This window comes from Staurois parvus, unplaced genomic scaffold (assembly GCF_062004578.1).
Source record: "Staurois parvus isolate SC_StPar_1 unplaced genomic scaffold, SC_StPar_1.0 ptg000086l, whole genome shotgun sequence".
In the NCBI taxonomy this organism is placed as follows: domain Eukaryota; kingdom Metazoa; phylum Chordata; class Amphibia; order Anura; family Ranidae; genus Staurois; species Staurois parvus.
The window spans coordinates 116,828-132,053 of NW_028317882.1; the positions used below are offsets into that span (position 1 = coordinate 116,828).

Consider the following 15,226-nt stretch of genomic DNA (forward strand, 5'->3'; position numbering starts at 1 on the left):
GATAATTCCACTGAGGCTGTTGAGCTCTCACACTGTAATCTTAAACGATTGTAATGGAAACTCTGGTTTTAGGTTGGGGTTGACAAGGCTGAAAGAGTATATGAAGACCTGACTGACATGGAGAAGATTCGATCAGTTTTGCAGGATTATCTAGATGACTACAACATGACCAATGCTAAAGATGTCAAACTGGTGTTTTTCCAGGATGCAATAGAGCATGTGTCCAGGTACAGACCATAGAATAAAAGATGGTGTTGTGTTCCATTCTTATGTATCCTCCACATCTGTCATCCATAGTTTGTATTTTTATCAATCTTACATTCAATAGCAATGGGAATATTGATCTGTCCAAATATGTATTCCTAGTTTATCACCAGGCAAACCAGTCCATTTTGTGCATTGGCAAAAGGGCCCTTCGGTCATTTTACAAGCTCCTGTAGATTCATGATGTACTGAAAGCCTGCACTCTATTTTCTTACCCACAAGGCTGACTTCTAGGTAGCAGTGTGATCAGAATCCACAGTGACATCCCTTTTATTTACTTACAAAGGAAGCAGGGGATTACAAAGCAGAATTCCCAGTCCCAGTGGTGGAATCTATCTAACAAGAGAATAGATGCAGGCTGGTTGTATGAACTAGTAAGGAGTTCAGCGGGTCCCTTTACAATTTTACTTTGTACTAAGTAGTTTATAAATCAGCATGTTGATGCCAATATGGCATTTAGTAGAGCAAATTTTGACACATTTTCTTATCTTCATCTGTCAATATTAAGAGTTCTACATTTTAAGATCATTTCCTTGTATTCTTTAGGTGGACTAGAAAGTTTCAAAATGTATTTGACATCTAACCACCCAGAGGAGTGTCAATCAGTTGGCAGTTCTTTAAATAAGTATGCTCGGCTTGGAATGACAATACTATTTGAGCAGGGTTTTTAAACTTATCTAATCAGTCCATTCCCCAGTGACCAATTGGCCAGGGTGGTGTCTGAAATTGCCCTTATACATATGACCAGCTGTTGAGCAGGCACAGACTAAAGCTCTTCCAGGGCCTTTACATGCCAAATAGAAGATATAGGACCTATGCTGATGGGTTTTTGTTTCAGAACCATATCTTTTCCAATACAAATCTATGGGAATGCAAAAGCAGCTTGAAGCAGGTCAACTGCAGGCCAAATGCAATTGCACTGAATTTTGAATGATCTCAGAAGCATCTTAAAATTCTGTCAAATGCACATTGAACTTGGAACAAAGGGACCATTGGCACTAGCACTTAATCTCTCCATTGTGTGTTCTGCTTCTCCTCTAATGATGTCTTTAAAGTGGGTGTCCTTAAATAACCTGGGTTGGAGCCCTCTAGACTGTTTACTTAATTAAAAGCTCAAATCATCTAGAAAAAAGCTTGTTTTTTTCCTTTGCTCATAGGATTGCACGCATGATTCGTCAGGAAAGAGGGAATGCTCTCCTGGTTGGTGTAGGTGGAACTGGTAAACAGTCTCTGACCAGGCTTGCTGCTCACATGTGCGGATATAAGTGCTTTCAGATAGAACTAAGCCGGGGATACAATTATGACTCTTTCCATGAAGATCTCAGAAAGCTGTATAAAATGGCTGGGGTGGAAGACAAGGACATGGTTTTTCTCTTTACAGACACTCAGGTAAAATAAGTCAAATGCTGCGTACCTCCATGACTGTTTCATACACACTACAAATTAGTTGTAAAATCCTGCTGTGTGACAACAAAGTAAGAATTGCATTTACCACAATCTGGTATTATACTGCATTTAATATTTAAATAATTGTATAAACTGTCATTATTCTGATCTGTCCTTTTATGCTTTGATATTGAATCCCATGCCACAGTTGTTTTACATATTCTTTATTACTTACTGCTGGCAATACACATACAGTATGTTAGGTGGGCCTTATTCCAAGCTACCATATGCAGTAAATGCTTTGCTGTTTTGCATCAAGAGCTTGCTTTCTTAGTTGAGCACCCTCAACACTGTAACCACTCTCTCATCTACAGCTCCCGCTCACAGAGTGGCAATGGGGAGCCAGTAGGAAGGACTTCTGATCATGTGATCACTGTGATTAGCAATCACAGAGAAATGGGAAATTTAACAATATCTCAGTGAATAGTCATATGGACTAATTTAAATGGCTCACACAGTATTGTGATTTGGACTATACCACTGCTGAAGAGCTGATATAGGAAATGATTACCCCTGCATAAAACATATTTTTTCTGTTTCATATGGAAGAAGACCAGAAATCTTCAAACCCAGCAGCTGCGGAGAAACTATAACCTCAAGAATACTTTTGCAGCTATAGATTTGCATTCAATGCACTTTTGGTATTTTTGGCCACGTTCAGGGGCGGACTGACCATTTGAAAACTAGGGCACTGCCCGAGGGCCTGGGGTCAGTAGGGGGCCCCATGAGATGCCTCTGGTACCTTTTTCATAGGCTTTTTTGAGTTTGGGCAAGGACACAGGGGCCCCATGATCCCCTATTGCCAGGGGGCCCCATGAGTTGTCAGTCCACCCCTGGCCATGTTCATTTCTTGTTGCCACGTTTTGATACCACTTTCATATTAATTTATTTATCCACTGCACATCTGAGGTTTTTTTTCCTTTTTTAGTTTTTTTGTGATATATCAGTCTATATATATGTCACTTTATTATTGCTGATGCAGCGTTGTTTTATGTCATCGCATTTGCACATTTTTATCATCGCATTTGCACACTTGATGATTCTTTGTATGCATCATCTTTATATTTATTGCCATGGGATCATTCTATTGTGGCATTCACCTTTGTGGTAGTATTTGCACATTCATTTATGGTTGTATGTGGATTGTTCACCTGTTGGAGTTATATTATTTTCCACTGATTTATTAATGTGTATTGTTTTATTCACTGTGAAGTAGCACAGCACCACTTTTTTTACTTACCCACTTTACGTTTGTTGTGTGTTCCCACTCACACAGAATATCCCAAACTATTTTTTTTAAGTTTCACCGTTCTTGCTGTTTCTGTGGAGCAGGTTTTTTTTCATAGGCCTCTGTAGGCAACTTCTATTTTCAAAATAGTTTGCAATGTGCAATTAGGGAAATTTTTTCTTTGAGTGTATTACCAAACAATGTACTACTCAAGACTTGCGATCTTTGACTTTTTCTTTAGACAAACAGTGTGCCTAGCTAGTTTACAACTGATAATGAACATCTGCCAGCACAGTAGAGACAGGGTTAATTATGGTAAAGCCCCCCTGTCACGAACGCGTAATCGCTGCCACCAATATGCAATGATCCCACGATCGCTGTCACCAATATGTGACGGGTGTGGCGTCAGACCCCAGCCCTTCTCACCAAACTCGTGATCGAAGGACTGGCCAATCTAAAACTGCGCTGTCATGTGTGTAACAATGCCACACCCAACTGCACCCTGCACAACAATTTTCTAGCTAATTGGACCACAATCGATGTACCAGCAGCCTGAATGCGATTGTTACTAGGTCAGGTTAATTACACAATTAACCCTTCACACTGCCACCACCTCTTTTTTGTACAGAGAAAGAGGAAACTCGGCGATATCAGCTATAACACTATAATGGTTGAGATAATCGTCTGTATAAAATGGTCACCTCAGGCTGGTTATACAGAGGGTTAAACAAACACAGTAGCGTCTCTTTTAGAGGCAGGAATTCGTTAATTGCAATTAAGAGCTATAGAAACAGTTCAACACTTTCAGAAGGAAAGATTTATTACTAAAAGGTCAAACGGGTGCAATAAAAATATTTACAGAAAAAGATGTAACTAAGATATATATATATAAATATACAGAGACCAACAGCACAGCAAAGAGATATCAGAGAGAGGTGAAAGGGTTAAGGTACTTGCCAAAGTCCTGGGTTAGCAGATCCAAGTTTCAGAGCGAAAGGGCACGGGTCTCCCCAGGTGGTACTGATGTTAAAATGGGAGACTTCTTCAACTCTTCTCTCTTAGGCCTGACAGCCCAATTTGTAGTTCCCCAGCAGGGGGTGTCTCTGAAGTCAAGGACCAATACCCCGTTTAGTGCGTGGAGGTCTGCGCGGATACCGCAACTAGAGCCAAAATCTCTCGTAACTCATATTTTGGCCCATAACTTTCCATCTGCACAAATGACATTCCACCCGTGGGTAGATTATTATGCAGACACGTCTGAGGATTGATTAGATATAAATTATGAAATTATACACTGATCTATTTTTCGGCTTTCCTATGTATTCGAGACAAGGCAAGTGACCTACCAAAATGTTCGTCTCCTGTTAGCCAATCTGACGATATGTCCAGTTTTTATGTAAGTCTCTCATATTCCAAGATATGAGACATAGGGGAAAAATGGATTTGAACAAAGGTTATCTGGTCGTGTTTCCTGGGAATGTTCTTTGAACTCCTGGGAAAGCTTGCCTTATCTTATATGAGGTGTTACATTGCACAGGTTCTTTGGACAGCTAGGCCCCATCTCCCTTGGGGACTTTATAGCTCCTAGCCCCCTGCTGGGCCCTGGCCTCCTGTGACACTCCAAACACACATACACACTGGCCAAATGTCTCTGTGACTCTCAGAGAGGGAGGGGTAGAATGAGGGGGAAATATGTATGTTAGGATGGTTAACCCCTTTGCCAAGATGGAGGTTGAAGCCAAAATGGTTGAAGCGCGTCCATCTCTGTGTGTACGCTTGTTACACCCCCCAACATAAAAGGGGAAAACCAACTAAGATTTTTCAGCAAGTAAAAGCATGTAAAAAGGTAAGCAGCAATTTTTAAATGTTTCTTAAAGGTATGTTATCTGACATTTAAAGGGGAACTTCACCTAAAAAGTGAAGTTTTGCATTTCTCCATGCTCCCGCCCTCCTCTACCTTTACTGGAGGCCTTTTTTGGCAGGTGCCCGCTCCCACTTCCACTCATATCACCTAGGCAATCTGAGCGGAAGGTCATTTAGCCTTTCCCCCCTTCCCCATCTGCAACTCCTGGGACACGACACAAGACCCAGGAGGCTGTGTGCACTGGAAAGCCGACTGGGAAGCACCAGGAAGTCACAGCCAGCTTCCCCACATCCACGAAGGTGGCCCAGGGGACCCAAAGACAAAGACCTGGCCTAGGTGAGGATAGTACTGGATCCCTGAACTGGTGTGTTTCTATTTATTTTTTGTAATTGCTGACTTTTTTTTCTAGAGTGAAGATCTTCTTTAACAAATATAACATGACACTAGTAGGCTTATTTAAAATGAAAAAAAAAAAATGTTTAAAAATAATGTACAGCAACTAGTGAGAATTGACCTTTCACTGATGTATGCTATGACTCTGTATGCTGCATATCTTTATTACTCTCTTTACTTCATTTAAATAAGCCTGGGTGCTTTCTCTAGCACTAAATATACTAATACTTTGCTTTTGGCTAGTATATTATTCAGTCTCAAGATGTAGTTTATGAAGTGAAAGGGTGCTCTTTAATCTGTTGTATTATTCATCTCTGTGTCTGAATTATATTGTCTATATATTTATAAGACTGTTCGAAGAGAGCATATAAGGTAATGTGTTAATGTAGAAAAGCATAAATATAATACAGAGCAGACCTGTGAACCTGTCATAGGCTGCATGCAGACCTCTTAATCCTACCTTGTGGTCCTTTAGTATTTGAGCTGAACAAAGCCACAGAGGCCTGTACGTCACTAAGACTTACACACAAAAAGTGGTTGAATGGTTCGGAAAATGTTTTCTTGCATCTTTATTAGTGCTAACACTTTTCAAGTTGTAGCCTTTTCATATATAAAAAGAATTACTGTGATTTGAAGGTATTTATATATTTGGACTACACTGTATGTATAATGGTATGTTAAATCCCCAAAGGCTTAGGTAAGTTTTACCGTTAGGCTGAGCAGCTCCTAAAAGAATTAAGCGTTTGCTGACCGATGTATGTATACTGTATATATGGCCTGTTAGAAAGTGGTTGCAGCCATAATCTGCATCGATTTTACAGTCTATTGTGCAGCAGTTACAGATTTTTACAGGCGACTGGCTGTCTAGTGAAAGTGATCCAGGCTGCTCTACAGCTGCCCAATCACTTTTTTTGGTACTGAGAAAGGCCACCTTCCCCTCCTGCAGCTGCCCACAGTGAAGTATGGTAAATAGCCAGGATCCCTTCACACAAAGGAGATGGAGGAACTGTTTAATTGTGTCATTTCTGGTTTCAGAGGTGTCATTCCCCATCTGTAACAGCTAGGGAAGCAGATAATCAGGCATGATCTGCGCTTGGTTAGCTGCTTTGGAGGGCAGGGGAGACATTGGGGGTCTAATAGACCCTGATGTCTCCTTAATGAGGACCTATCAGTGCTCAAAGCTATCATACAGTGGACTTGTTAGCTCTCTTGTGATAGCAATGCAGTTAAATGAAAGGAAAAAAACCCAAAAAACATTTTAATAAATAAAAAAGCACCCCCACACATAAACACGCATGGAAGCACTTGCGTAGATAAGGTATCATTATGAATGTCAGAGTGAGAGGAATAATTCTAAGGCCATCATTCATGATTAACTCTAAAACTGATAACCTGTAAATTTTTGGTACCGTAGTTTATTTCCGTTTCTAAGGTGCATGCAATTTTGAGTCTTGACTTGTTTGGTATTTATTTACTCAAAGCAACATCACCTTTAGTAGGTGTTATATTGTGTTTGTGTGTGCAGAAATTTAATTTTTTTCCTGAAAATTTGTCTTTGGGAAATGGCTGAGAAAATTTTGTATGGCATAAAAAATTTCAATAGCCGACATTTTATTTTCCAGGGCCTCTGCTTTCAGAAAATGTATAATGTTTGAGGGTTCTAAGTTTCTAGCAAACAATACTGATTTTAACTCATGTGTGAAAGAATTAAAAGCAAGTGGACCTTTTCAATCCCTAAACTATGGCCTTCAAGGTGTTGAGGAACTGCAAGTCCCATAAGGCCTTGCAAGACTCTGACAGTTACAGGCAAGACTTCCAGAGGCAGAGACATAATGGGACTTGTAGTATTCCAACAGTTGGAGGGCCATAGTTTGGAGACCCCTGTACTAGAATATAAACATAGTGGTGCCCCCATAATCTGCTCCATTGGCTGTTTAAATAGTACCCCTACTTTCCTCATAATGTGCAGTCTAAGAAAGGAAAACAGTGCTATTACCTATATGTAAATGTTGACATTTTGTAAAATGTCAGTAGCTAAGTCCTCATTTCTATGTCTAACCATTCACCATGGCAGCTGATGTATGCAGAAAGCAGTGATGCATGATTGTCACAGGAAGGGGTGAAGTCTCTTTTTTAATGTGCGGGTTGCGATTGACAGCCTGACTTCACCTTCTCTATGGTTGGCCAAAATGGATGTGCCCAGTGGAGAAATAGATGGGTCTCTGGAGACAGACTACTGGAACACAGATTTTATTCACTTAATATGTACCAGTCAGTTGATCAGATGAGTGGTGGAGGTTTTTGTAAATGCTGCCAAAGGAAATGATTGCTTTAAAGCAGTCCATTAATAAAATGCTGTATGATCATATGAGTAGTGGAGGTTTTTGTAAATGCTGCCAAAGGAAATGGTTGCTTTAAGGCAGTCCACTAATAAAGTGCTGTATGCCTTTAGAGGATAAACCTTAAATATGAGTTGCTTCAAATTGCTAACAAATGCACCTATACATAAAGCCCTTACAGAGTTAGTCTAAACAATATACGTAAATGCCTAAAGCATGTAAAAGGGTAAAATATTGGTGTGGGAATTGGTGAACATTGTGAAAATTGCTGCTTTGTGTTTCTCACAAAAATTTTCTCAAACCTGTAGATTGTCGTTGAAGAGTTCCTTGAAGATATAAATAACATGCTTAATTCTGGGGAGGTACCAAACTTGTTTGAGAAAGATGAGTTGGAGTTTGTATTGGCAGCTACTAGACCAAAGGCAAAGGAGGCAGGAATACCTGAAGGAAACAGAGATGAGGTAACCAACTTTGGAAATGTTTGCTTGACGTCAGTGGCTCAGCAGTTGGTGTAACAGATACATATACTATGGCACTGGGAGAACATAATGACTTCCTTTTTTATCTTTTGTTGCAGTTAATGGAAGCTCCATCATAATGTACTTGTATTTGGCCATCAATTAATATGCCAAATTATATAACACCATGTGAAAGTCATCTTTATGAAACTGAAAGTGTAGTCAATTTGGGTAGATCTTCAAGCTCAAATAAAATCACAGAATTAGATATGCAGTCAGATATACAATGTATTCAAGGCCGTCTTTAATACTGATTGGACCCTGGGCAAACATTTTCTTGTGCCCCTCTCCATGCAGTTTTGCTCATCACCCCAACATCCCAAACAACAAACACACACACACACACACACACATAGACTTTAATAATGTAAACATAAAGAACTGGTCCACACTCACTGATTGGTCTAGGCTCTCTGATTGGTTGCTAGTGGTTACTGCATATCCTTACTGCTCACCCATTGGTTGATAGAGGTTACTGGACATTATTACTGCTCATCCATTGGTTGCTGGAGGTTACTGCACATCATTACCGCTCATTCATTGGTTGCTAGAAGTTACTGTACATTATTACCACTGATCTATTGGTTACTAAAGGTTACTGCACATTATTGCTACTCACTGATTACCTACAACTCACCTTGTCCCCCTCTGCAAGCTGCTCTGCTCCTGCCACTGCTCTGTTGATCTCCTCCCCTACTGTTGACAGAAGAAGGGTGAAGAAGAAGTATACACAGATAGGTTTAGTACAGGGTGTGGCTGCTACTCCGCCATATCCCAGCATGGAGCATGTGAGAGAAGGTCATACAGAAGCATTTTGCTTGAGCAAAAAAGAATATTGGGAGGTATAATAATACAGACATGGTCCATCAAGTAGACACATTGGTCTTTATTTAGTAAAGGGTTCATATGTTGTAAATCTCAAAGTTGATCTGTTCTTTTGCCCACAACCCATTGTTGCTAGTTACTTTATCTGTGCTCTCTTGTCACCCTGTTCCCCTACCAGAACCATGGCAGCTGTTTAAGCTCTATGTTGGTTTGTGTCAGAATTGACATTGGGATAATGATATTTTATCTGCCCCCATGTGACAGTGCTCAAGACCTGTCAATTGGCCACTTGAATTCTAAGCTTTGCATTGTATGAATAAGGGGAAGTGCATGCACTCCCCCATGCACAGAATCTTGTTTGGCAGAGGTGTCTTGCTTAATTCAGTCAAGTAAATGATTGATTGTGCTTAATTGCTATATGCTGAAGCCTGGTACACACTGCAGAGACCATAAGGAGCCATTGTACTGACAATCCAATGTTATTACAGCAGTCTCCCCCCACTGACCAATTGTTCTCTGACAGAGGAACGGCCCTCCCACCATAACACACCAGTCACCGTTCTAAGCCATTGGCTGAAAGCGCTGATCGGATACTGATTGCCAGACCTTTTTTGGCCAGTACCCTTTGACAGAAGCTGTTGAGCCAGCTTCTTGTGGACTGTCCGCCGTACACAGGGACCGAATGTCGGCCAGGTTTTTATTAAACCGGCCAATCCCAACATTCACCCCGTGTGTACTAGACTTTATAATTTTTTTTTTTTTTTTGTTAAATAAAGCTGAAAGTCATTTTGTATAACAGTGTACTGACTGTTTGCTTGCTGTTCTGTTTGCATGTTAGGTGTTTCAGTATTTTATCAGTCGAGTACGACAGAAATTGCACATTGTTTTGTGCATGAGTCCTGTTGGAGAGGCCTTCAGAGCAAGATGTCGCATGTTCCCATCACTAGTTAACTGCTGCACAATAGACTGGTTTGTACAGGTTAGTAGATTAAACCCCATGGAGTGTCTTGTGACAAAAAAATATGTTGTGCCTTTTCTCTTCTCTAAAATGTTTTTTTTAACCTTGTCCCTGTAGCAAGAAACAGCTTTTACTCACTGTGCCATTATCACCAGGCTTCTCAAATTTTCGCAGTAGCAGCTTCTGAGAGCTCAGTTCCTATTGATGCAGATACACCTCTAGAACGACATCTCCCGAAAGCTTTTTTCCTATGCACAGTGTGTGGTAAGGCTCTTGGGAGTTAAGAAACAGCAACTGGAAAAAAATATTATATACATATGGAGAGGGACAGAGAAGGTGGGAGGACATGTTGTGTTCTGTAGTACAGCGTGCAAGGCTCAAAGTGCTGGCTGAGTTTTCAGTGCAGAAAAGGCACTGTGCTGTCAGCTAAACAGGAACTTAGGACCACAGTGGATTTCTGGTAGATCAACAGATAAAACATGCAGAAACATGCATGTATTGCAGAGATTTACTGAATATATATTTTTTTTATTTTGTCCTGATACATATGTAGCCCTTCTTTTCTGTGGAAGAGTGGATTTGATAATAAATTTGTCAGTTCCTACACCCTTTTTGAGAAATTGACTAGTAATCCAAACAAAGTTATTGGGAGCAGAGGAAACTACTTCATCCAGCATATGGCCTTAACCATAATGTTTATAGATGCACACCAGTATGGGCTTTATATACAAAAAGATTAATAGTGCAACTTGTGCATAATTCCAGTTTACAGGCAGGTATTATCAGCAAAGGGCCCAACAAGAGTTCTGGTGAAATTGTGCACATATACACAGGTATATATAATTATTAATAAAGATACCTCTAGATGAATTGCAGAAAAGTTCAGTTGCAGGGGCCCCTGCAGATGATTGCAATGTAGCATTGACTTTGTGTCTGAGACCTGAAGATGAGATTCATGAATGGGGAGATCCTCCATTCATTGTCCAACCAGCCTGGAATGCATATTCTCACCAGCAGAAACTGTGGGGTGGCACTAGAATTCAGAGTCAGCCTATCTACTCTGCGTCTTAATAGTCTTAGTAGTTTTTAATCTGCCATGCAACTAGACCTCTAACTACCAGAAGTGGCCGTCGGAAGCTTAACTTGGCTCCAGCCTATGCTGGTTATTTAGCCCTGAGCTAAAACTAGCTATAAAATAGCAGGCCAGAAGGGGCGGGGTTAACTAAAGTAACAGGAGCAGCATATAAACTCTATTTCAAAGAACAGGTTCACCTATTAATATATAGTGACCACTACACATACAGGGGCGGACTGACCATTTGGGAACTCGGGCACTGCCCGAGGGCCCGGGGTCAGTAGGGGGCCCCTGAGATGCCCCTGGTACCTTTTTCATAGGCTTTTTTGAGTTTTGGCAAGGACACAGAGGCCCCATGATCCCCTCTTGCCCGGGGGGTCAGTAGGGGCCCCATGAGATGCCCCTGGTACCTTTTTCATAGGCTTTTTTGAGTTTGGGCAAGGACACAGGGGCCCCATGATCCCCTATTGCCCGGGGGCCCCATGAGTTGTCAGTCCGCTCCTGTACACATACACACCATATCACAGATTAGGCTATCTGGTATAGTGCATGTGAGATAATGGGACAGACATACTCAGCATTCTTTAAACATATACAGTTACACCCAGAAGCTATGAACACAATAGTAAACTATTAAACATGTGAACAATCATGATTCTGCACTGGATTCTGGACTGGATTAGTAGCAGCTCCTCCATAGTAGGACATGTGGTATTAGATTCTCTCTATTTACTTCCTCTTCTGGGGTTTCTCTCCCAGACACTCAGAGACAGGAAGTGATATGTATAAAGAACCCTGTGAACATTAAGCAGCAGAGTCACGTACAGACAATAGAGGGCTATAGCCAAATGAAGGCTACAGTGCAGTTGTCCAGTTCTGGGAGGGTCTCATATGATGTTCTCCCAGAACGCGCCCCCCATGCGCCCCCAGTGGCGTGCACCCAGCGCTGTCTGTAATCGCTGTGTCCTGTGGACACAGCTGATCACATGACAAGGTAAAAGGCCAATCATAGTGGCCTTTTACCACGTGATCAGCTGTGTCCAATGACACAGCTGATCACAAAGTGGATACAGTTGCTGGTTATCAGCAGCACTTTCCTCACGCTGTCACAGTGTCACAGCATGAGGAAAGTACTGTGGATAACAAGCAAGTGTCACAGAGGACATCTGCACTGATAATCAGTGCCCTGATTATCAGTGGAGCCCCAAAAGTGCCCAGCAGTGGCGCCCATCAGTGCCACCTCTCAGTGCCTATCAGTGCCCAGCAGTGACACCCAGCAGTGTCCCCCATCAGTGCCACCCATCAGTGCCATCAGTCAGTGCCGCCTATCAGTCCCCATCATTGCCGCCTATCAGTGGCCATCAGTGCTGCATATCAGTGTATCATCATCAGTGCTTTCTCATCAGTTCCAAACAGTGCTGCTTCATCAGTGCTGCCTATAAGTGCCACCTCATCAGTGCCCATCAGTGCTGCCTATCAGTGCTGCCCCATCAACGCACATCAGTGAAGGAGAATATTTACCTGTTTGCAAAATTTTATAATAGAAACAAAGAGAAACTGTTTTAAAAATTTGTGCTCTTTTTTCGTTTATAGTGCAAAAAATAAAGAACCCAGTTCTTAAATACCACCAAAAGAAAGCTCTATTTGTGTGAAAAAAATTATAAATATTTCATATGGGTACAGTGTTCTATGACTGCACAATTGTCATTCAAAGTTAAACAGCACTAAAAGCTGAAAATTGGCCTGGGCAAGAAGGGGGTATGTAACGAAGCCGACCCCAGTCTGCGCTTGGGTACTTCCATTAGAATACCGCTTCCCCGTCCAAACACCGACAACAGACACCACAGCTGACCATACAAGACTAGACGACACCAGTCTTGAAGTAAGCCAGCATGTAGACTACTTTATTTGAACACAGATACAAGATATATTCACTCAGGGGACAGTCCCCCCTCCCTGCATAATGACACAGGGTGGGGCAATCTACATTTAGTAACAAGAGACACACAGGTATTCAAACTTCACACCAGCAGACAGTCCCATCAGGAGGGAAGGCTGCTGGAGACACCCCCCCCCTCCCACTAAGCTAATACACATAAACACATACAGTGGGGATCGAAAGTTTGGGCACCCCAGCTAAAAATTTGTATTAATGTGCATAAAGAAGCCAAGGAAAGATGGAAAAATCTCCAAAAGGCATCAAATTACAGATTAGACATTCTTATAATATGTCAACAAAAGTTAGATTTTATTTCCATCATTTACACTTTCAAAATAACAGAAAAAAAATGGCATCTGCAAAAGTTTGGGCACCCTGCAGAATTTATAGCATGCACTGCCCCCTTTGCAAAGCTGAGACCTGCCAGTGTCATGGATTGTTCTCAATCATCGTCTGGGAAGACCAGGTGATGTCAAGCTCAAAGGTTTTAAATGCCCAGACTCATCTGACCTTGCCCCAACAATCAGCACCATGGGTTCTTGTAAGCAGTTGTCTAGAAAACTGAAACTGAAAATAGTTGACGCTCACAAAGCTGGAGAAGGCTATAAGAAGATAGCAAAGTGTTTTCAGATGTCAATATCCTCTGTTCAGAATGTAATTAAGAAATGGCAGTCATCAGGAACAGTGGAAGTTAAAGCAAGATCTGGAAGACCAAGAAAAATATCAGACAGAACAGCTCGCAGGATTGTGAGAAAAACAATTCAAAACCCACGTTTGACTGCACGATCCCTCCAGAAAGATCTGGCAGACACTGGAGTTGTGGTACACTATTCCACTATAAAGAGATACTTGTACAAATATGGTCTTCATGGAAGAGTCATCAGAAGAAAACCTCTTCTACGTCCTCACCACAAAAATCATCGTTTGAACTTTGCAAATGAACATATAGACAACCCTGATGCATTTTGGAAACAAGTTCTGTGGACCGATGAGGTTAAAATTGAACTTTTTGGCCGGAATGAGCAAAGGTACGTTTGAAGAAGAAGGGGCACAGAATTTAATGAAAAGAACCTCTGTCCAACTGTTAAGCATGGGGTTGGATCAATCATTCTTTGGGGTTGTGTTGCAGCCAGTGGCACAGGGAACATCTCACGAGTAGAAGGAAAAATGGATTCAATAAAATTTCAGCAAATTTTGGATGGTAACTTGATGCCATCTGTGAAAAAGCTGAAGTTAAAGAGAGGATGGCTTCTACAAATGGATAATGATCCTAAACACACCTCGAAATCCACGGGGGATTACATCAAGAGGCGTAAACTGAAGGTTTTGCCATGGCCTTCACAATCTCCTGACCTCAACATAATTGAAAATCTATGGATAGACCTTAAAAGAGCAGTGCGTGATAGACAGCCCAGAAATCTCAAAGAACTGGAAGACTTTTGTAAGGAAGAATGGGCAAAGATACCTCCAACAAGAATTGAAAGACTCTTGGCTGGCTACAAAAAGCGTTTACAAGCTGTGATACTTGCCAAAGGGGGCAGTACAAGATATTAACTCTGCAGGGTGCCCAAACTTTTGCAGATGCCATTTTTTTGTTTTCTGTTATTTTGAAAGTGTAAATGATGGAAATAAAATCTAACTTTTGTTGACATATTATAAGAATGTCTAATCTGTAATTTGATGCCTTTTGGAGATTTTACCATCTTTCCTTGGCTTCTTTATGCACATTAATACAAATTTTTAGCTGGGGTGCCCAAACTTTCGATCCCCACTGTACATCCCATAATAGTTTGCTCCCAAGAAAGACAAACAATAGAACAATGGGATGCAGCCACACAACACCAAACAATCCACAACCCCCCACCCCAATATTAGGACAGATCACCCTGTACTCCTAACAGGCACAGGGTGATTTACAAATAAGAGGGATATGGGGAGCTGAGACAGGGGTCTCCCCACCTCTCCAAAGTGAGCTGGGTTCTATGGGCCCCCCACCCAAAGTGACTCCCGTCACAGGGTAAAAGTGCCCCGTAGGCAAGTGGTTAAAGTGCTGCTAAGACTTTTTTGGATAACATAGGAAATTGTTAGAATGTCTGTCTGCTCTTTATTGGTGCATTTGTCCCTCCCCAGCGGTGACACAGACAGCAATAAATATCTGATAGTGGTTATAATCCTTATTTACTCAATTCCAAATGAAAAAAAAAAGTTTTTTAGTTTGAGTGGCACTTGAATTTAACTCATTTGCTTGGTAAACATTTATATATGGGTCAGGCCCAGTTTGCTCTAACCTGCCTTTTTGTGAATGCACTGGAATTATGACCAATGTGATTACATTATTATGTCCATTATCTTAATGTGGAAGAATAATTAAAAATAT

The 15,226-nt window shown here is 41.3% G+C and overlaps 1 protein-coding gene across 1 annotated transcript in view; it reads left to right on the forward strand.

Annotated features, from left to right (window-relative positions):
- DNAH6 (dynein axonemal heavy chain 6) overlaps nt 1-15,226 on the forward strand; it is a gene marked incomplete at its 5' end in the record, with an annotated part of 237,814 nt that overhangs the window by 95,278 nt on the left and 127,310 nt on the right. The window contains 4 exons of the mRNA XM_089670117.1: nt 73-227; nt 1,422-1,653; nt 7,843-7,995; nt 9,716-9,856. Coding sequence (XP_089526243.1) covers nt 73-227; nt 1,422-1,653; nt 7,843-7,995; nt 9,716-9,856 — 681 coding nt within the window. The remainder of the gene's footprint in view (nt 1-72; nt 228-1,421; nt 1,654-7,842; nt 7,996-9,715; nt 9,857-15,226) is intronic.